This window comes from Formica exsecta, unplaced genomic scaffold (assembly GCF_003651465.1).
Source record: "Formica exsecta isolate Colony F162 unplaced genomic scaffold, ASM365146v1 scaffold915, whole genome shotgun sequence".
In the NCBI taxonomy this organism is placed as follows: domain Eukaryota; kingdom Metazoa; phylum Arthropoda; class Insecta; order Hymenoptera; family Formicidae; genus Formica; species Formica exsecta.
The window spans coordinates 168,543-190,104 of record NW_021853683.1 but is presented as its reverse complement, the minus strand read 5'-3'; the positions used below and the strand labels follow the sequence as shown (position 1 = coordinate 190,104).

The window sequence follows — 21,562 nt, the reverse complement described above, 5'->3', positions numbered from 1 at the left end:
TATAAATCCAAAAAATAAATCGAAATTTTAAAAGAATATAAGATTATAATTAAATTAAAATTAAAATTATATATATATTTAAAAAGTAAATTGTAATTATACACACACACACACACATACACAAACATAAAAGATTACATCGCATGTAAAAAAATGATTTTATTTCAATCTTTTATAAATGTTTCAAAGTATTATTATTATTTACAAAATACAGCCTATTATTTATAGCTCTTTATACATATATCAATTATTGCGATAAATCCCACAATCTAAAAAATTTTAAGGGAAGAGGAGAGGAGAGGATCTGAAATAAAAAATAACAAAGATAAAATGAAAGTTTGTAGAAAACTTGAACTTTTATATGTGTATATATATATAAAATAGAAACACAAAAAGATTTGTTAATGATTTCATCCCATCAATATGGAAGACTGATGAGTTTTTAAGCTTGCATTCTCAGAGCACCATCCAATCTAATTGTCTCCCCATTCAGTAGCGGATTTTCCACTATCTGCTGCACCAACATTGCATACTCTTCAGGATTCCCTAATCTTTGAGGGAAGGGCACGCTTTTTGCTAGAAAAGATCGCACCTTTTCTGGCAATGCCATCAATAATGGAGTGTCAAAAAGTCCTGGAGCAATTGTCACGACACGAATTCCGTCTTTGGAAAGGTCGCGTGCGATTGGTAAAGTCATTCCTATATAAAAATAAAAAAGCACTAGATGAAGAATACAAAGATAACATAGAAAAACAAAGTTTTTATAGATTAAGATAAGAGAAAAGTGAACATGCGCAAGTAGTGGCATGCCAAAAATATGAAACAGAAAGAGAAAATAAATATAAATAAGATAATAAGAATGAAATACAATACCTACAACTGCTCCTTTCGAAGCAGAATAAGCAGCTTGACCCATTTGGCCATCAAATGCTGCAACACTTGCAGTATTAACAATTACACCTTTTTGACCATCTTGATTAGGGGTATTCTCAATCATCAGACCAACAGAAAGACGTATGGCATTGAAAGTACCAACAGTGTTGACTTGGATTACTTTAGAAAAGTCCTCCAGTTTGTGAGGGAGTTTTTTATTGCTGTTGTAGGTCTTGAAGGCAATGGCGATGCCAGCGGCATTAACTAGGACATCGAGCTTGCCGAATTTTTGTTTTGTAAGATCGAGGGCAGCTTGGACATCTGATTCCGAAGTTACCTGAGAGAAATCATGTTTTAAAATATAAAATAGAGATATGATAAGAGGTAATATGGTAATATAAAAATATAATAATGAGGAAAAAGAATATATAATAAGAAATTGTTGCAATTTGTATAACAACTTAAATAATTTAATGTTTTAAATAATAATTATTATTTGGGAAAAAGCAAATAATAAGCAAATGATTATTATTCTGAAAAGCAAAGTTATCCCTGATAAACAAACTGATATGACAGATTGCAAATTACATATTGCAAAATATGCTTTCTTAAAAATGATGAGATTACAATGATTATATTAATAAACTTGTTATACTTACATCCACAGGTGCAAATAATGCATTCTCTCCTAGCTCTTCGGCTACAGTTTTGCCTTTTGAAGCAGGCAAATCAGCAATAACTGCCTTTGCCCCTTGCTTGATAAATCGTTCTACAGTACCACGGCCCAATCCGGAGGCACCACCAGTCACCAAAGCTACAGTGCCCTGTAAAAAAACACCGGATTCACATCAGTATTTAAATGAAACAGGCATTATAGAACAGCTTCAATATATTGATTGATTATCTCAGGAATTAGTATTGTGTTTAAATGTTTAAAGTAAAAAATAAGCAAATATTTAATTTCAACTCTGTACTTTTTGCATTTTTCCTATTTTCTTTCAATATTTAAATATTATTATGTGCAAAAAATATAGTTGAAATAATTAGACATTTACATCGAGCATCAAAAAAATTGCATTCTTTATCTCTGTTTTTTTTTTTTTTTTTTTTTTTTTTTCTTGTATTTTTTTCGTTGTCAATGAATATATATTTATTTTACAAATTCAGAATACAATGGAACAAAAAATACTTGAGTTTGATAGACATGTAAGGCCAAGAAGGAAAAATACGTGATAATATATTGTATCAAACCTATGTATATTACTGCAATTAAAAAAACAATTTACACTTATTGATAAACAATCATCCATACAGTTATTAAATAAATGATAATAATAATTACGTCAAAATCGAGTGATAAGAGAAATAATCTCACACACAACTAGGATGTAACATATTACATCATAAGTTTTATGAGTGAAAGAAATAATGTTTACTTTTCGTGAGTTTTATCATATATATTAAATAATATAATCGTATATGAAACAACAATATTAAAATAATAATATAGTAATGTATTATCTACAAAGACACATATATAAAATAACTATTAAATTTTGTTATAAGAAATAAAAGTGTATAAACATCGTTTAAACAGTACCTTCAACATCTTCAATCTCAATTATTCTTTTAAAAAAGATCAATATTGATGATTGTTTACAACAATTGGCTCCGGTTACTGATCACGATCAAGTTTACTCCGTGCTCCTCCAAGATGTTCTGAATAATTCCACAAGTAATTCTAAATTAAAGATCAAGATTGAAATAAATGATGACTAGCGAATTATTTAATATGGACTTTGGTTTTATGTGGATAAGTATGCAAGTTATATTGGGTGCGTTCCGTTTCACGCATTGAGCGCATAGATTGCCTGGAAATCTATAGTTCACGTAACATATATTATAGACTCTGCAAATAAGTAAATCAACAGAGATAAGAGAATTAATAGAGATATAAAAAATATAGATATCTAGAAATATAAGATATATAGAGATTAGAGATACAATTGTGTCTCACGGCAAAGTTATGCTGAAAGGTGCTAAAAGATATGATTAAGGATGCGTTCACAAATTCTACTCGGAGTAGAGTTGCACTTAATTGACCAATCAGAACAAAGAATTTTTTGCTCCTTTTGATTGGTCAATTAAATGCTATTTTATTCTATGGGTAAGATTTCTGAACGCACTCTATGAATAGCAAAACTAGCATATGTATGTACGCGGTTTATTTAATTTATTATAAAGATATTGCATTATCGACAATATATATATATATATATATATATGCATATCGTAATAGAGAAAAACTTTCGTTTGGCGCAAATTCAAAGTTTGCATTTCAAATATTCAAATAAATATTTACTCAGCGGAGATTCAAATCAATTTAGTGGAGAAGAAAATCTTGTTTATTAATAAAAACTGAAGAGTACAACTCGCTTAAATTTTCCATCTGAAAAACATACATTACATTGAAAATATTTAAATATATATAAGGAAAATTACTTTAGAAATCATAAGTAGGGAAAATATTACTACACAATAATATTATATTGAGTAAATAAATATATTTATACGTTACACTTTCACACTTACAGTACACAGTCGTTGAAAAATACATGAAGAGTGCGTGTATTCATAAGCATGTACATACATGGAATTTTTTCATAGTAAATAATTTGATAGTAAAGTATAAAAGAGAGAAATGTGTTACATTATTTTATTATACTTAATTATAAAATTTTTACAAAACAACATTTTTTCTCCCAATCATTATTAAATATCTCATAACACAACATAATAATTAATTTTCGTTTTTCTTTCTCTCAAAAGTGTGCTTTTATTATTATAATTACTTCATTAAATACGTTTAAAATAACCCATTACAGTAGAATAAAATTTTATTTCTATAGTAAAATTTTATTTAACGCTTTAATTATTTATTATAATTAATTATAATTTTATAAGAGTGTATACACTATCCCATGAGAAAATGATTTCGATCTGCACATTTGATAGTGAAATGGATAAAAATAGGAGTCTTTTTCTTTAATATATTCAATAGCGAATACACATGATGCATTTTAAATATAAGTCATATATCTATCAATATCTAGGCATAGCTACTCATCACATTCAGTATCTATTGTTATTGAATTAGTCTCAGTTTCTCTATAGACAAATTTGACAGATGATAATTGAAATTATTCCCTCTCTCATGGGATGGAGTATACATTAATTAATTATAAATTTTTCTTAACATTAATTATAAATTTCTGCCATGAGTTTTTGTTACAATGTTGTGATTTGTCATTATTCGCATAACTATTATTAAATTATATTATATGATTATATAATATAATATGATTTAATATAATTATATTATACGCAATTATATAATTATTAGCATGAAAGGAGCGACGGATTTACCGCTGGCGAATAAATTTGTCTCTGTTGTACTGATAAGTGGCAAGTGTGCATTGAGTGACTATAATATATCGTCATATATCCCGATATGTGATATCGCTATCTATATAATATCGCATTATTATAATGTTCAAATAAAGAACAAGTTAATATATCAAATAGAATCATATTGTACCATCATCGACACGTATGTATCTCAACTGTACATACACAGTGGTAGAGCTGGCGACATGTTTAACATGCAATATTACATTAAATCAGAAGCACATTCTGCACAAACACAGCATCGCGCGTTGCACTCGTTACTTCCCGATGTATTTCCTTCTTTTTTTTTATTTTTTTTTCTTTACACATGGAGGATCCGCAAAATTTCGATAGAATTTAAATTTATTTCCTCTCCCCTATGACTCTTTAAAGAAATTAACAAGTGTAAGAGAGATCACTTTTGTGCATTGGAATAATTCTTAGCGAATAGCTTCTTATATTAATTATGGTTTCAAATTTTATTACTATATTTATTTAATAAACTTAGTAAATTAATTTCATTATAAAATGTAATAAAAAGAGAGAGATGAGATAAGAAATAAGATGTTATAAAAATGTAATTGAATTTTACATCTTAATAATTAATAAAATTAATTATCGAATAATGTATAAGCATAAGAATTATTTTCATTATCAGTTCTCGATAATTTTGCGAACCTCGGTTTTATACACAGCCCTCTCTTCATTTTTTCTCTATTTCTTTTTTTATAACAAATTTTTCCTATATATAGAGAACAATAGTAAAAAAGAAAGAATAAAGGAAGTTGGCGGTATGATTCTTATATATATATATACATAACGGATAATCCCTGCCATACATTACATGACAAGGGTGGCTCTTGTACATATACATATATATACATACATATATGTATATGTGTAAATATAAAATGTTATTTTCCCCTAAATGAGATTCTTTTAATTTTTAGCAGTGATCTACCACAAAAATGTTTTTAATAATTTCTCTTTCAATGAAAAATATAATTTTCTTTTTCAAGAAATAAAATTATCTCTTAAATAAGAAAATATTAATTTTTAAAATCACGTTCTTTAAAAGAGATATAAATATTATTTTATTTATCTTTTTGTATATATTTCTGTTAAAAATATATATCTCTGTTAGAGAAAATAATTGAAGAAATCTTATTCAAGAGAATAAATTTAGTTCTTATTATTGAAGAAAAAACCCTTTAATGAAATTTTTCATAACACCATCCGTTACATAATTATTATATACCGCACATAAATAGCAAGATAAAAAAAAATATATATATATATAAGATCTGGCTATATAAAATGCCCCAGAATAAATAATATGACCGAGAAAAGAAACTTTCTTCCATCTTATTATAATAAGAATTTTACCCACATATCCCTTGCTTATTATCTAATTTACGTATATATATATATATATATGTTAATTTCAATTAAAAGTTAACAATTAATAAGAAGTCAAATAATAAAAATTTAATTAATAACAGAAACATTATCAATCAAATTACAAAATATCAATATAATTTCTTCATTTTTTTAAACGATTCAATTATTGCCACACAATTAGCACTATGTGAAATTCTTACATGTTTCAAAAAAAAGATATATGTGTGCAAAAAATTAATACGTTTATTTTTTTATTTTATTTTGCACTTTTTATGAAGTATCAAAAATTAAAATATAAAATAATATATATAATTTTAATTTTATCCAAAATTTAGAAAAAAGATTAATGCGCGTTAATTTTTCACGATCTTCCTATTTTTCTAAAAATTAGTATCGGATCTATTTTTTTTGTCATACAATTTGCAAAATAAATGGGTATAAAAATTTATTTCGTATAAAATTTAAGAAAAAAGATAATGTATTAATTTCCCGATTTCATTTAGCATATTTTTCTTTTTTTGGAAGAATAGTAACTCAATTAATAATCCAATAATTTATAAAAGAACACAAAACGCATTAATTTTATGCTATATAAACATATGTATACTCGGCAACAGAAATGCTTTAACAATGAATTTAAATACATGTCAGGGCATATATGGAAAATGCATATATGCTCCGATATGTGCATAAATTCATGTGTTAAGGTGGTATTCCTGTCCTCGTGTATGCATATGTATGTATGCATATATACTACCGCTAAAAAAAAAGTAACTCGAATTATCGATAATTCTTTTAATAGAAAAAAAAAGAAAAAGCGATAACTTCTATTCGAACATATAGTTCGTTCTGAAAGCTTAGAAGATAAAGTCGATAAGAGATCTCATCTATATATATATATAAAAAAAAATGTTGCTTCCACTAAAACTGGAACTGTTCTTTTATCGCTCTTTGTTATTCCGTAAAAATAGACAAAAAGAGACTATTTGGATGCAACGATTTACTAAAAAAGATAACGAGACTCTCCTCTTTCGAGACGGCTCCTCAATTCGCACACTCCCCTCCCTCCTTTCCCGAAATATAAAATGTTACAAATAATTTTAATAATAAATATATAAAAAGATCTATGTGTCTATATTATACGCGGAAATTTGAAACAGATTAATCTCTTGTCATGTATATATATAATTATGATTATATTAAATATATTTCAGGCTTTATTAATTTTTTAATAATAAACACAAATTTATTCGCGCGCTTCTGGAGATTTCAGACTTGATTATAAAAATTAATTATGTTTTGAAATAAAATGGTTATATAGAAGGAGCCGTCGTCAATATATCGAGGTAGGGTGGTTTCGTTTCTCTTTCCATCTCTTTTCGGAATATAGAAATTCTATAAATAGAACGTCCTCCAAAGGAACGCGGTTTCTTTTGTAGTATATAATATATCTACAATATATGTATAAGCATGTAATATATAATAACGCGTTGTTATTATTATCATCATTGCAAGAGATAATGTAACCTTGTCGATCAGGTCAAGCGCAGTCAGCATTCTTTTCGAATGTATTGTTTATTATATTTGCATATAATATCGTATCATCGATGGAGAGTATACGATCCGTATATAATTAAATATATTATCTAATATATTTGTCTACACGTTTTCATATTCCACCGAGTCATTGTTTATAAAACACTGACTACATATTATTGCTAAATTTTAACAAACCCCATAAATTTCTCCTTCGTTAATCTTATTACCTTATCTTTTTATGTCTTCCCTAAACCAGAAAGAAAAGATAGGTCCAAGATGTAGATGAAAGAGATTTCTTTTTAAAAGATCTAATTGAAAAAATAGAAAATATATTAAGTTATTTGGCTGAATAAACGATATGAATTTAATCAATTTTGGCATTTTCTTTTGATTGCGCGCAGCCATACATTCGAATATGACTTCTCGAATCTTGCTTAATCTCAACAATCAAAAATTTATGTGCTTAACATGTGTATATATAATTGACGATTATTAATTTGGAAATTATATGTGAAATTATTGGAAATTATATAATTTCCATATTTTTATCATATATGGTATTGTAAATTAATTGAAATAAAAATATATGAAGAGGTTTAGATTCTCGCAGATCTCTGCGCGTACTTTATATATCCCTTCACGAATTGAAGAAATTCTTATTTTCTATCAATATTAGTTTACGGAGATATAAACGGAGATCGATTTAGACATGCAAAAATACATGTTTCCGGAGAGATGAACGTGAGGAAAAAAATGTCAATAGGAAAAAAGAGGAGAGATTATATAATGTTATAGAGTAGAATAAATAAATATTATTTATTCTTGGAAGTGGTGGTAGTGGTTGTAGTGGTGGTAATAGTATCCTCCTCACCTCCACTGGACCAATGTTTCTCCTGCTCTCGCAACTCGAATTCCCATCGCAATTCCAGCTCCCGCATGTCGTTCGCGATTCCCGCTTCGTACGTATCCTCCTGCTTATGCATTGATTAATCAATTAATCATAGATATAGAAATTATTCTTAATGGAAATCATATATTGAATGCATCAATTTATAATCACTATTAAGCAAGATTGATTCACAATTAATATTTTGATACATAACAGCGCGATTAAAAAATATAATTTTTAATCAAATCTGTAATTGTTTACATAAATTTAAAAAAAAACTTGATAAAACAGAAAAATAACGTAATAAAATTGACAAAGCGGAAATTTGATCCTCAATAAAAATTAATAAATATAAGGATTATTTTTGCGCTCTTATTAAATAAATTTTGGAATAAAGTCAAATATAATGATATGGACGTAGCTTACTTCCTCAATTTTATAATCCTGATTGTATTCCTGATTTGACAGCCAATCATTTGAGGATTGCTGGATCCATGGAAACGTAGTGGTGCTAGTACCAGTACCATATGGATTGCAGCTCCAATTTTGCATGCCCTGATACCCGCTTCAATCATCTGCAATTCTTGTGCCAGTCGTTCGCCTGCCGTGAAAAAAGTAGTAGCTCCTTGCGTCGCCAACTAAGATATATTAATAAAAATATGTGAATAGGAATATATTAATGATGAAGAAAATGATATCAACTTCGATGTCAAATATTAGCAAAGATTATATTTTCAGAGAAAACAATACATATGCGATTTTACTTCTACTACATTTTGTAATGACAGATTCTTTGGCTAAAACACGATATCAGTTTTTCTTTAATAAAAATATCCAAGAAAATTATCATTTATCAGAATTTTTCAATTTTCAGTATCAGATAACTTAATATATTATATCACATATGGTGTAAATTAGGTAATGTTTTTCATGTTTTACAGAATGCGAAGCACGATGAATTACCTTTAAGTCATTAAGTTTCTTCTCGAGATGTCTGAGTTGCTGTTTTACCTTCTGCGATTCAAGGATCAAACTAAAACACATATATGCAATAACACACATATATACATATATGCTAATATGTTCTATGTTACTCACTCTTTCGACATATATTCCGATCTCGAAAATTGCGGTAGCGATTCTGGTGCAACGATATTGCGACCGAGAGTGATGTAATTTTCACTCATGAAACCGCTGCCGCCACCGCCATCGCCGGGGTTTGTCGGCGTCATGGACTGTATACCACCATTCGCGCCAATTGTCACGTATGCTGCAATATTAATTTATTAATTATATTAATATATATGTATGTATGTGTGTATGATCTACTGATAAAAATCACATCTGTCGAATTATCATTAAATATAATATAATATAAAATATAATATAAATGTAATATAATTCTTATAACACACATACACACACACACACACACATCTTATTTTCGCACTCACGTTGATTGCCATAATACATGGAAGTTACAGAGTTTGGAGTCCTGAATGCAGCGGACTGCGCAGAGCTAGGTCCAATCCCTTCGTTGTAGAAACTTGCAAAGTGTTGCAGAGGTCCATTACAGGGAGCTCTAATATTATCAATATTACACGTTATTTTTAAATTATAAAAATATAATTATCACAAAATGTTATCAGTAATATTAAATATTATTAACCAAATATAAGCAACATTAATGTAATATTAATAAATAAATATAATATTAATATAGTAAAATATAAGATATAACAATTAACAATAACAATAATAATAATCTATAACAATATGTATTTTATATAAATTATTCCAATCGTATTGTAATTTTAAAGTTCTTTTCTAATCTTTTGTGGATTGTATCACTACATTTTTTAATCCAATTTAAATCAAATTCTTTCTCCTTCTTTTGTTTCAGTTAAAAGATTAATAATTGTTTTTTACTATATATGCAATATATTATTGATATAATTTTATATATTATTCATACATATCATTATTATTATTGTACCTTATCAGAGTTTTGGATAGTCTCGAGATAGATCCCTGTTTGCTGGATGGTGGCAAAGAGGCTGTGGGAGGCATATCCAACAAGGGCACAAAGGGCGTATCATCGTCAAATAGATGCGAAGCCGAGGGTGGCGAGTCTGTTCCAGAAGAACAACGAAGGCTGTTCGCGGCGGCCCATATCGAGAAATTATTAGACGTAGTCAACGACATGTCGCCTTCCTGCCGAAGATCATAATTCTAAAGAAAAATATAGAATAAATATATAATGAATAAAATAAAATAATGTATGTTACATAACAGAGAAATAGATTATAAACTTAACAAAAGATATATATTTTAAAAAAGAATATTTAATAAAAGAAATACATTTTCTTTAATGTGTATAAAGGTTTGAATGTAAAAAAAGAAAGAATGATTAGTTTACTACCGTTTTCATTTGCGGTGAGATTAGTTGCTGCTGCTGCTGCTGCTGTTTGCCAATAATTGTTTCCAGCTGATTTAGAATCTCCATCCTACGTTGCAGTAGCATTGCCAACATAGTTTTCGCCGTTCGTTGCTATAAAATTATTTTATAGCTTTATTATTATATTGCTTATTAAAATATATCATTATTAATAATATTAATAGATTATTCTCTCTGTTCATCATTTATTAAAGTTATTTATATAATTATAATTGTTATAACTATTTACTAAAATTAATGTATATGTGTCAGCCATGATAAAGTCTTAGTCTTGGCTTTTATTCTGTTTGACTTTAAAAATGTATTATTATTGAAGGTTTTTGCTCCTCAAGTCCGTCTTATAAGTAAGAAATTGTTAGTTAAAAATCAATAAAATAAAAATCAAAGAAATTTTTCTTTATCATTCTAACAAATCTTTCTTTTTATTACCATCAAATAAATTTATTGATGTATTTTATTATATTAAATGTTAGAATTATTTATTAGACAAAAATAATAAATAAATAATTTTCTCTCACTTTTTTGTCGTTTGTTACATGATTTGCCGGTACGATTTGCGGAGTGTCCCACATCCCGAGATTTGTCGTGGTCGTCGGGGAAGGCCCGTAATCGACAGTGGCGACGGATCCTGGTGACATTATGTAATGCCCTGCACATTGGATGGCAGGAGATCCCCCGCCGTCTACCATGGCTCCTCCTTTCACAGAGCACAGACCGAGATGCGGTAAGTTTTGCGGAGATGCAGATGGCAACATGTAGGTCGATGTAAATGAATCGATCAAGTTACTTTCTAAGTTGGTCGGAATGGGCGTCGGATGCTGCACGGCCGCTGGAACAGTTCAAATAAAATAACAGGCATTTATTATATTTCAGTATATGCATATTATGTTTTATTTAATTTATTCCGCTTCAAAGGAAATATCTTATGGTCAGTGTAACTTTGTTTTTTGCAATATCTATCGTCGCGCGTACAATAAAGAAAAAAAAAATTTCTTTTCGATGATATATACGCGCGTGTGCGTATCTCTCTTCAAATATTTTATTCTCACTTATAAAATTATATATTAATTATAAATGTTCATTATACTCACTTTCTCTATCATGTGTTTTGGCAGAATGATAAGCCGTTGAATCGCCATTCTGTTTATTAAAGGTCTTGTTATTCTTCTCACTCTTTGATTCTACCTGGTTCGAACTTGTTCTGACACTCAATTTGCGATTCTTCGATCTGTACCTGTATGTAAAAAGAATTCACAAAATCAATGAGACACTTTTATATCATTAAGGATATTATTTATGCAATCTGCAAATAGTATGGCAATAAAAAAATATCATTAAATAGTCGAGAAAAAATTAACTATTACTCAATATTTTTTTTATTATTTTATATTAAGATTTTTATCTTTCAATATATAATTGATAACAATGCCTATTATTTATAATTTATTTGAATATCAATTCTTTCTTTCAATATTTCATATCCTTAATCATTTATCTTTCTTTTGTACATATAAATAAATAAATGTATTAGATGTACAGACTCACTTATCAAGTTCGGTGTCGCTATGGGCGAATGTACAATTGTTAGATCGCGGACAAGTGCCGCGAAGGGCCAAATCTCTGCACATGCTGACTTTGTACTTGCCAGTTGCCGAACCCGGACACAGACCCCCGCCAGACCCGCCGCCTCCGCTATCCTGTGCCGCTGATTTTCGATTTCCGCTACTGGCACTGCCGCCTCCGTGCTGTCGCACAAACTCCACCAATGCAGCTACAACTATTCTTACGGCCTCTAGAGCCGCCCGACACTCGGCCAAGCTTGGTGGTTCCGTTTCTAAAAATTATATATTCAAGAGTTTTAAGGTTTCTCTTCCTACCTTTCTCTCTCTCTCTCTTTCATCTAATGAAAAATTTTTTAAATTTTAGAGATTATATATACATACCTGGACTGGGATCAATGGCGGCCAACAATTCCAACTGTGGTCTGAGACCACTCAATTGCCCAGGATCTGGAGTACGTTGCAATGCTATCACAAGTTCTTGGACACTCTGGGCAAACGACTGTGGTGTCTGCAATTTGTCAATGATGCTTTGCATATGAGATTTATGTGCGGTATCGCCATAGAGCAGAGCCGACCATTGGTCGGGTGCAATGCGCAGTCCCGCTTCTGTGGCGATCTGTACAATTTGCGCATCATGCTCGCGTCTCAAAGCCTCGTAAGTTCGAAACTCTTCCTTTAATTGCATCAGCGATGAATCACCCTCCCGTTTCGACACCTGTTAACACAAAGAAATGATAACAATAATAGTCATTTAAACATTGATATAAATATATAATTCCAATATATATATATATATTTTTTTTTCGGGGTATAACATTTGGTTTAAAAGCGTTCAGTACTTTTGTGATTGTTACTCTATATTACCTTAAAACAACTCGCCCGATACAAAAGCTGCACCACATGGCCAATGCTAGTCTTGCTGGCTTGTGGAAAGTGTGGTTCCAAACGCTGTACCACAAACATCACTAATACTTTGCGCGATAGTGCTGAACCATCCTCCAATGCTAACAGCACAAGCTTCAGTACCTCTTCTTGCATTGCTAAAAATAACGAGAAAGAAGAAGGTAATTGTAGAAAGAAAGAAGATTTTAAGATATATTTAAATATAAAAGATACATAATATTTTTAAATTATTTTTAAAATCCAGAATAACTGAAGATATCGATATGTATAAAAATATAAGTAAAAAAGATATAGCTTGTTCGTATTTGCGTCTTTCATTCTCTACAAATAAAATTTACCTGGTCCAAGAAATTGGCAACCGCGAGCACGCACAGCCGCCCAGAGATTGGCACTAAGCTGTTGAGGGTTTTGATGCTGTAGTATGAGTTCGGTAACAGTGCGTTCGCCGAGGCTGCGGGCAGCGCGCAGAGCGCGCGCTCTACCCTCTGGTTCCACTAACTGACAGCCTAGCAGTGTCACCAGTTTACGTTGCATTGGTCGGGACACTAGCCCTCCGCCCCCGCCTCCAATACCTACATATATCAAATAATTTCATAATTTATATAATAATATCAATTATTACGACGATTTATACGTTTACAATATAATATAAATATTATTAACAAGCTACTATATACTTTACAAGAAAATGCAATAATCTAAAACAATCTTTACTATAACAGTATATAATATTATATTATATTTAATTTCTTACATATATAATAAACTTTAGTTTAATTTTTATTTTAAAATGCTTATAATATTAATACTATTTATATTTGATATTTAAAAGTGATATAGGTATTGTACATGCCTGCAGTGCTAGTGGTCTGGCATGGTTTGAGGTAAAGTGCGAGCTCCTCGATGCAACTCTTGGCCCGCAGATAGTTGGTATGTTGATCAATCGGCAACAACTTCTGATAATTCTGCTGCTGATTTGTCACGGATGCTGATGAAACAACAGTAGAAATCGGATTGCCTAACAATTGCAACAGTGCTTCGTTTACTGGTAATCTCTCGACATCCGTGTTGATAACACTCTGTGCAAAAGGAAGAAGATAATTAAACAATTAATGAAATAATATTGTGTATATATATAAAATATATACACAATACAAACAAACACATATATACATTATTATTGATGATATTGACATACCTGATCGAAAGGGCACTGCTTGCGATGCAGATTGGCGAGACAAGCGCGACATATTGTATGACCACAACCGAGCGATATAGGACTCCGTATGGTTGTGTCAAAGTCATGACAGCAGATTGGACATGACAGGAATTCAGTCCACTGTGGTGCCTGTATCGGCATTCTGTAGAGAAAAGATAAATACAAATTTATATATATTTAAAAAGAAAGAGAAATATATAGTTACTCGCAAAATTCACTAATATTTCAAAAATTTTAAGAAATGTTTTATAACACTTACATCCTCATGATTTGTTTGTAATGTGTAATATTACATCTCAAACAATAAGTTTTACTATCATTTCATGTTTTAGCAGATGGTTTATTTGACAGTATAAATAGAAAAGTCTATTCAGTCAAGCAATTGTGTGGTTTTTTTATCAGTATTTAAAAATTGTCTAATAATAAACAGTAAATATTTTGTATAAATGTATGTTATTTTTAAAATAATTATTGCATCATAATGAGAAAAAAATATCATTTTGTTTGTGATTATGAATTTTATATTGTGATCGATATGAAATTCATGAACAGAATAGAAAAGCGTGGAAAGTGTAGATAAAATATAAATGAGAAAATGTAGAAAGTTGTAGGTAATGTTGATTCTAAAGGTATATAATTTATGTAAAGTATACAGAACGTAGAGGGAAAGTGTAAGAGTAATGGTAAGAGTATAAGAAAGTGCAGTTATAGGGAGAACAAACTATAAAATTCTACTTCATAACCATATTTTATCTCTAGATCGTGTGATCACGTCGCGATACGGCGAGATCATCCTGACCCAATAGATCGATTATTTCTGCATATTGTAGAGAATAATCACAAGAATTTCTGAGAATTTGTAAGAAAAATTCGACAAAACAATCGCATTATCGTGTTGCTGACGAAAACCTGCCTCTATCGCAATGTCCTCAATATCATGACAGCGAGTTTCGGAATCCGGGGAACACCGTAAATTAATCGACGATATAAAATCCACCGTTAGCATCATCACCCACCTCGTTACAGCGAAACATCACATCGAAATACACTTTTTGCGCATCACTCTTCTCGCGCAGTTTTGCGCGATTCGGTTCTCTAATCAACCTTTATCACACCATAGATTATCAACATGTGAACGCGACGACACGAGAAAGTTGCTCGATAGTTCCGCCGTACACCGTTCCATGACGCTATTTCAAGTGTACGTTCGAAAATCTCCCTGGATAGAGTAACGTTCGATCGACCAATCAGAATAAAAAGAGTGAAAAATTCCATTGTCCCGATTGGTCGACTATTTCGAGAGGTAAATCTTCGAACACAACTGTCAATATGACATAAAACGTTCCCCCCTTACGTCTATTCGGGACAAACCGCATGGCAACAATGCTCCCACCCGGTTATCTGTCAGCCATGCAGAGCCAGAGCTTTCTGACAGTACGGCGCTCAATCGCAGGAACTGTCAGCATCGGCGTCGTATTGCGCGCGCGCGCGCGCACCTTCCAGCAGCAGTGCGGTTGATGCGTGCGCGCGATGTCCGTAGACATGTACGCGCTCTCTCGCACACACATACCCATACGCGCGCATACATACGCTTTGCGGCACGACACGGCTTCGCTCCGCTATTGCGAGGTGCTTCCCTTCGTCTTATCTGGTTTTCGCGTAGTGCGTAGCGTAGCGTCGCGCGTAACCAGGTAGGTAGGTACGTAGGTAAATATGCCGGGGAACGGCGGCGGTGCGCGCGTGAGCGCGTCGCCGGCGGCGCGCGTGGTTGCGATGCCGCCGCCGGCGCACTACCTGCACGAGCTGCCGGCCCAGGACGAGGAACGGTTGGAGCGGCTGTTCCAGACGCTCGACCTCGACGGCAACGGTCGCATCGACGTGCTCGATTTGTCCCGAGCGCTACGCGAGGTCGGCGTACACACGCAATATGCCCAGGTATTTGCGCATATCTCTCTCCTACATGCTTTTTATATATATATGCCTTTTTTACATTTATATATTATATGGAATATATAATACACGCAATACAGTATACATGTGTGTGTGTGTGTGTGTTGCTTAAGAAATATATATTGTAATATTCTTCCATTGAGAGAAAGTTTTTTATGGAAATGGAATTCTGGCTTTTTTTCGAACACTACGTTTCAGTGACGAATATTATTTTTGCTTATATTGTATATGCATGCGCGCACGCGGCCGTGTGTGTGTGTGTGTAAAATGAATATCTAAATTTCTAATCCCTTTAGCTCTTAAGTCGCACACACACACACACACACACACACACACACACGTATACTTTCTGCCTATGAAATAAAATAGGTACATGTTAAAGAGGAAAAGAGACATAAAGAAAGAGAGAAAGAGAAAAAAAATAGGATTGACAAAAATGCAAATAAAACGAATAGAGACTTTAGATGATTTATTAAATTATAATATTTGTTATAATTACTATTATTGAAGGAAAGAGAGATTAAAGAGAGAAGTTGATATGAAAAATATAACTATAAGAATGGAATTTCTAGTATCGGACGCATTTCTCTGCATTAAAAATAAAAGATGCATTCGGAATTTGAAAAGAGTGAAAAGAGAAAGTGCATGAAAAGTGCAACTGATTGTGAAACAAATCTAAAGCTTTATATAGATGTGTTTATATATAGCTGCAGAGAGAAGCACATACACGACATACAGTACTTCAAAATCTCAACGTGGTCACATGGAAAATGTGAATAATGTGAAAATAATGAAAGAAGAGAGTTTTAATTTAGAGGAAAACAACTGATTTGACATAAAGGAAGATTTGACCTAGATTAGAAGAATAGAGAATTCGACTGTACATTTAAAAATATCGCTTTAAATGCTATCTCATTATATTACATTGATACAAAATAATCTTCAGTAAGAGATTTTTTGATCAAATTTATTTATTAAAGTTATAATAGAATAAATCTTCTGTAGAGTATTGAAATGAGAGAGAGAGAGAGAGAGAAGGATGAAGAGAATTATATATTTTTTTATAATTAAGCTATCAGACACAGATAGTACCATTTAAAGTATCTTTTAAAGAAATGTTAAAGAAGGCAGTGTCATATTATAAATATTATATTATAAATAATCTGAAATTTAATTAAAAATAATATCGTGCAAATATAACGTAAACCTAAATATACGTATAGGTTTTCATATATTGTTTTTCTTATCTGCATTTTCTACATTTAAATTAGAATGGATATGTCTAAAGAATGATTTCTTTATCTTTGTAGAAATTTCTGGCCAGCTCAGACAGTACTAAAAGCGGCGATATCAGTTTGGCCGAATTCATACACTATGTACGTGAACATGAGAAGAATCTACGATTGCAGTTTTCTCATCTCGATAAAAATAAAGATGGTAAGCAAGTATTTAATAAATTAAAGATCAATTTTCTGAAATATTGTATAGATATATATAGAATTGAAAAATTTCAAAAAAAATCACAAAACGTTTACATATTTAGATAGTTTAATTAATAATTTATTTTATAATTAGTGCATTATATATTATTAGCTACAGTATTATTAGTTATAGAGCTTATATACTTCCCTGTTCACAGTATATAATAATAAAAATTATAAACATGGTTAAACAATTTTATTAATGTTTTGTTGTTTTTAGGCAAGATAGATTTGGAAGAATTGATAAGAGCTTTCAAAGATCTAGGGATAGAAATTGCACGAGAGGAAGCAACAAAATTATTGCAACGGTAATTTTCTTATTGATAATTATTAACTAACTATTATCTATCAATAGTTTTCTAAATTAATGTTATAAATACAATTTATTGTGCAATGTACACATTTGTTTTATAGTTTTTAGAAAGAAAAATGGTTTTTTTATTTGTTATTCAAAAGTTTCGAAAAGTTAAGAAAAATATTATAAACCTTCATTATTAACAAATATTATGAGATTTATCATTTTAAATATTAAATTACATACTATTATCATATTATTACATATTACATATTATTATCATTAAATAATATTTACTCTTAAATAGTATTATAAAAAAATAATATTAATATACTTAAACATTGAAATATTATTTATTTATATAACAGCATGGACCAAGATGGAAGTCTTAAAATCAGTTTTGATGAATGGCGGGACTTCCTCCTCTATGCACCAAGCACTACCTTGCTCGACATCATTGAATATTGGCATCACACCACGGTGAGTACTTTATACAATTTAAGTTTTATATTGACAAGAAAGAATGTGATATCTACTAACATACTGACAAAAATTTATTTGAGAATATACAAACAAAATCATAATTATTAAATACATATATGTATATATGTATATATGTATTATATGGACATATAGTATATATGTACACACACACATATATATATGTATGTATGTTTGTATATGTTTGTATATATTCTGTATATGTATATACATATTTTGATGCTTGGTATGTGCTGATACATTGCAAAACGTGCAGTAGCGAATATCCATTTAAATTGACAAATTTCCGATATGTACATGACGAAATGTTACGCGACATTACGTCAGCTATTGTTACATCATGTTAGCGGTTCTCAACTTCAACTCGTAAAATTTTTTATTGAAGTATTAAAATTATTAGAAATTAAATATAGATTTTTGTCAATATTTTTTCATAAATTCCTTGTGATTTAAGAAATGCTTAAATAAAAAGAAGAAATTTTTAAATAAAAAGCTCAAGTTTTTCGAAAAACTGCACAACTTTATCATTATATATTGTTATTATTATTATTATTAATATATTATTATATAAATATTACTAATTTTATTATTACTGAAAAAAATACCTAATATTAATTTTAATGGATCGTTATTGAATAATGAAGCAAAGAGAGAAAATAGCAACATTACATAATTATACATGTGTGGCTGAAAAACAAAATGTATAAAAATGCAATTAAAATTTGTTTATGCTCTTCTCATCAGATCTTGAGTGAACTTAGCACTGTGAAACGTGCAACGGTCGCTGACTTTGCTCAAGCCGTCATTGTACGGATCTTTGCTCGATGACGTGTGTGCCCTGTGACGTCAGAAAAAGAACAAGCAGTTATGCAGGAAGGGGGCAAGCAAAGTCCCCGTTTTGGAGGGGCGCGATATTTTCGTATCCGGGTTTTCCTCGCGCTCGATTCTCTCATTAGTCTTGCAATCGGACTCCGAGCGTTCGAATCGTGTGTTCGTAGCTCGTCCTCCCTCCCCGCGCCGTTAAAGACCACTTGAGATTGTTCTTCCCGTTAGCAAGATAGTTTCTTCCGCCACGTGAGTGAGCACATGTTAGTTAGATGAGCATCTGTACCGGCGATTTTTATAATTGCTAAACCGCTTTTAGTGATTTTTAGAATCGCTAGATCGCTCTAAATAATTTAATAGAAATTGGTGGATACGCGATTTAAAGATATAGAAGAGAAAGAACGAGAAAGATTCCTGAGCATTTGTGTAACCTCGATCAGTGCAAACTCCTCCCTGTATAGAAAGTTCGAAAGTTCGCGAAAGTGCAGACTTCACAGTGTGAGTGCGACAGACTTTACACAGTGTGCGAATATGACTTTGCAGAGTGAGCGTGATTTATGTGATACCACGTGACGCGCAAATATATATTACTGAATATAAATTAATTACAAGAAAAGGAGAAGAAACGAAAAATATCATTTATAAAAAATAACAAGAGAGAAAATATAAATTATACATAAAACGAAAAAAATATAAAAGATATAAATAGACAATATAATAAAGTGAAATTCTCAAGAAATAGGAAGAAAAAAGAAGGAAAGAAAAATAGGCAGGATAAAATATTAGAAAAAAGCAATAAGAAGGAAAAGGAGAACAAAATTAGAAAAAAATAGAACGAAAGTAGAAAGGGAACTAAGAAAAAGAAATATAAAAGGAAGAAAATGATAAGAAAAAATAATTAAAAAAATTTAAGAGAAATATAAAGACTATCGTATGCGTAGATACGACTGACTTCAGAGTAAGCGAGCAGTGCGGCAGATCTCATGCGAGCGTGTCCGCGACCATGTGAGTCGCGATTACAGCTGATCGATCGTAGCATGTATGCTCTACGGAAGCCAAGATTTCTCCAACATGATAGCACCCTGTCTACGTGTCAAGTATGCGAGGAATTCCTGCAGGGTTACCATGAGCTCTTACAACGGGTGAGTATGTTACAAACAGCCAATCAGAACCCAAATTTACTAATTGAGACGATCCCAAACGGAAAAAGAAAGTTTGAAATGGGCGAAATGGTCAGAATCAAAAGTGAAAGTGATTTTGGAATGCGAATTTCAAGAATTTTTGTTCCTTCTGTAGCGGAATTCAGTAACTTGTTATCGACAGTTTTCGGTATCGTTAACTAGCGACAGCCAATGGCAAGGACAATTCTGGTAAAAAGCGCAATTCTCATAGGCTATCGCTCGCTAACGACAACGATAATCGTCGCTAAGATGTTTAGAGAATCCTGCTACTGATTGATTTCATCTAACGATCCCATCGATAACGGAGGAATCGAATAAAGCAGCGTGGAGTGCTGATAGCATCATCAGATTAAAGTTTGTCGTGCAAATTGAGATAGCAATAAGTATTATTTCTTTGTAATATTATCATGATTTAATTTTTTAAATTATTTTTTTATTTTATAGATTATAGATTACCATACTCCTAATAAATAAATTAAATGATCAAGTTTATAAAAGATGTATATATTCTATTTTTATATGTGTAACATTTTCGAGAATTGCATATAAATATTCTATTTTGGAAAATTAGATTTATCCGTCAGCAATCGTAGGGACGTAGGGTTTATTTTACGATGGAGCCCCATCAACTAGCGTAACGTTCGCGAGAACTCGGCTACTTAAGCAATGCTCCAGTTAATAATGTCAATATCTGGCTATAATAACGCATGTCATTTAGCACAAAATTACAAAGTCTATTATTTATGCGTGCTTTAAGAGAAAGTATTGCATTGAAAAGACTAATATTGAATATCTTCAACTTTTTCTCATTTAAATTGCAGATTAAAAAACACAAAATACAAGGTGTATGTTTTGAAAGCGTAAATATTTATTTACATATATATAGTCATATATTTATATTTATATATGTATAATTTACATAATCTACTTGATATATCTTACACACACATATAATATTTACTATATAAAGAAGGCTATTTATGAAAGATAATTTATTTGTAGTGAAAAAGATTATAGAAAATTTTTATAGTAAGATTG

General features: G+C 30.8%; 3 protein-coding genes across 4 annotated transcripts in view; 1 reads left to right on the top strand and 2 right to left on the bottom strand.

The window, feature by feature from the left end:
• Positions 1–331: 331 nt before the first annotated feature.
• LOC115245137 (3-hydroxyacyl-CoA dehydrogenase type-2) lies at positions 332–2,825 on the bottom strand. Its single transcript, XM_029823268.1, has 4 exons — positions 2,474–2,825; positions 1,533–1,697; positions 874–1,210; positions 332–699 (listed from the first exon to the last, which is right to left on the bottom strand). Exons 1-4 carry the CDS (start codon positions 2,480–2,482, stop codon positions 443–445), a joined length of 768 nt encoding a protein of 255 aa, XP_029679128.1. The 5' UTR covers positions 2,483–2,825; the 3' UTR covers positions 332–442.
• A 3,417-nt stretch (positions 2,826–6,242) lies between these two features.
• Positions 6,243–15,427, bottom strand: LOC115245128. Its single transcript, XM_029823252.1, is given in 18 exon segments — positions 6,243–8,231; positions 8,576–8,703; positions 8,706–8,787; positions 9,113–9,182; positions 9,248–9,419; positions 9,604–9,731; positions 10,146–10,381; positions 10,572–10,700; positions 11,126–11,436; positions 11,699–11,841; positions 12,153–12,441; positions 12,551–12,884; positions 13,034–13,209; positions 13,411–13,644; positions 13,926–14,151; positions 14,271–14,433; positions 14,551–14,707; positions 15,308–15,427. Coding segments are annotated over 17 exon segments (2,988 nt in total). The 5' UTR covers positions 14,559–14,707; positions 15,308–15,427; the 3' UTR covers positions 6,243–8,072.
• Positions 15,428–15,739: 312 nt separating this feature from the next.
• Positions 15,740–21,562, top strand: part of LOC115245129 (calcium-binding mitochondrial carrier protein SCaMC-2-like) — a 22,529-nt gene continuing 16,706 nt past the window's right edge. Inside the window, exons 1-4 of one of the 2 annotated variants that reach the window (XM_029823253.1) lie at positions 15,740–16,226; positions 17,552–17,678; positions 17,943–18,030; positions 18,386–18,497. In XM_029823253.1, the coding sequence (XP_029679113.1) occupies positions 16,005–16,226; positions 17,552–17,678; positions 17,943–18,030; positions 18,386–18,497 (549 nt within the window). In that variant the 5' untranslated portion in view covers positions 15,740–16,004. Of the gene's footprint in view, positions 16,227–17,551; positions 17,679–17,942; positions 18,031–18,385; positions 18,498–20,066; positions 20,486–21,562 lie in introns of those variants that run through there. The other variant, XM_029823254.1, reaches the window with a different exon arrangement.

Bases quoted from the DNA above. Each gene is read 5' to 3' on its own strand.
- LOC115245137 (XM_029823268.1), bottom strand. The intron at 1,211-1,532 runs GTAAGTATAACA...GATTTCTCTCAG, and splicing joins CATTATTTGCACCTGTGGAT to GTAACTTCGGAATCAGATGT. The intron at 700-873 runs GTATTGTATTTC...ATTTTTATATAG, and splicing joins TTCGAAAGGAGCAGTTGTAG to GAATGACTTTACCAATCGCA.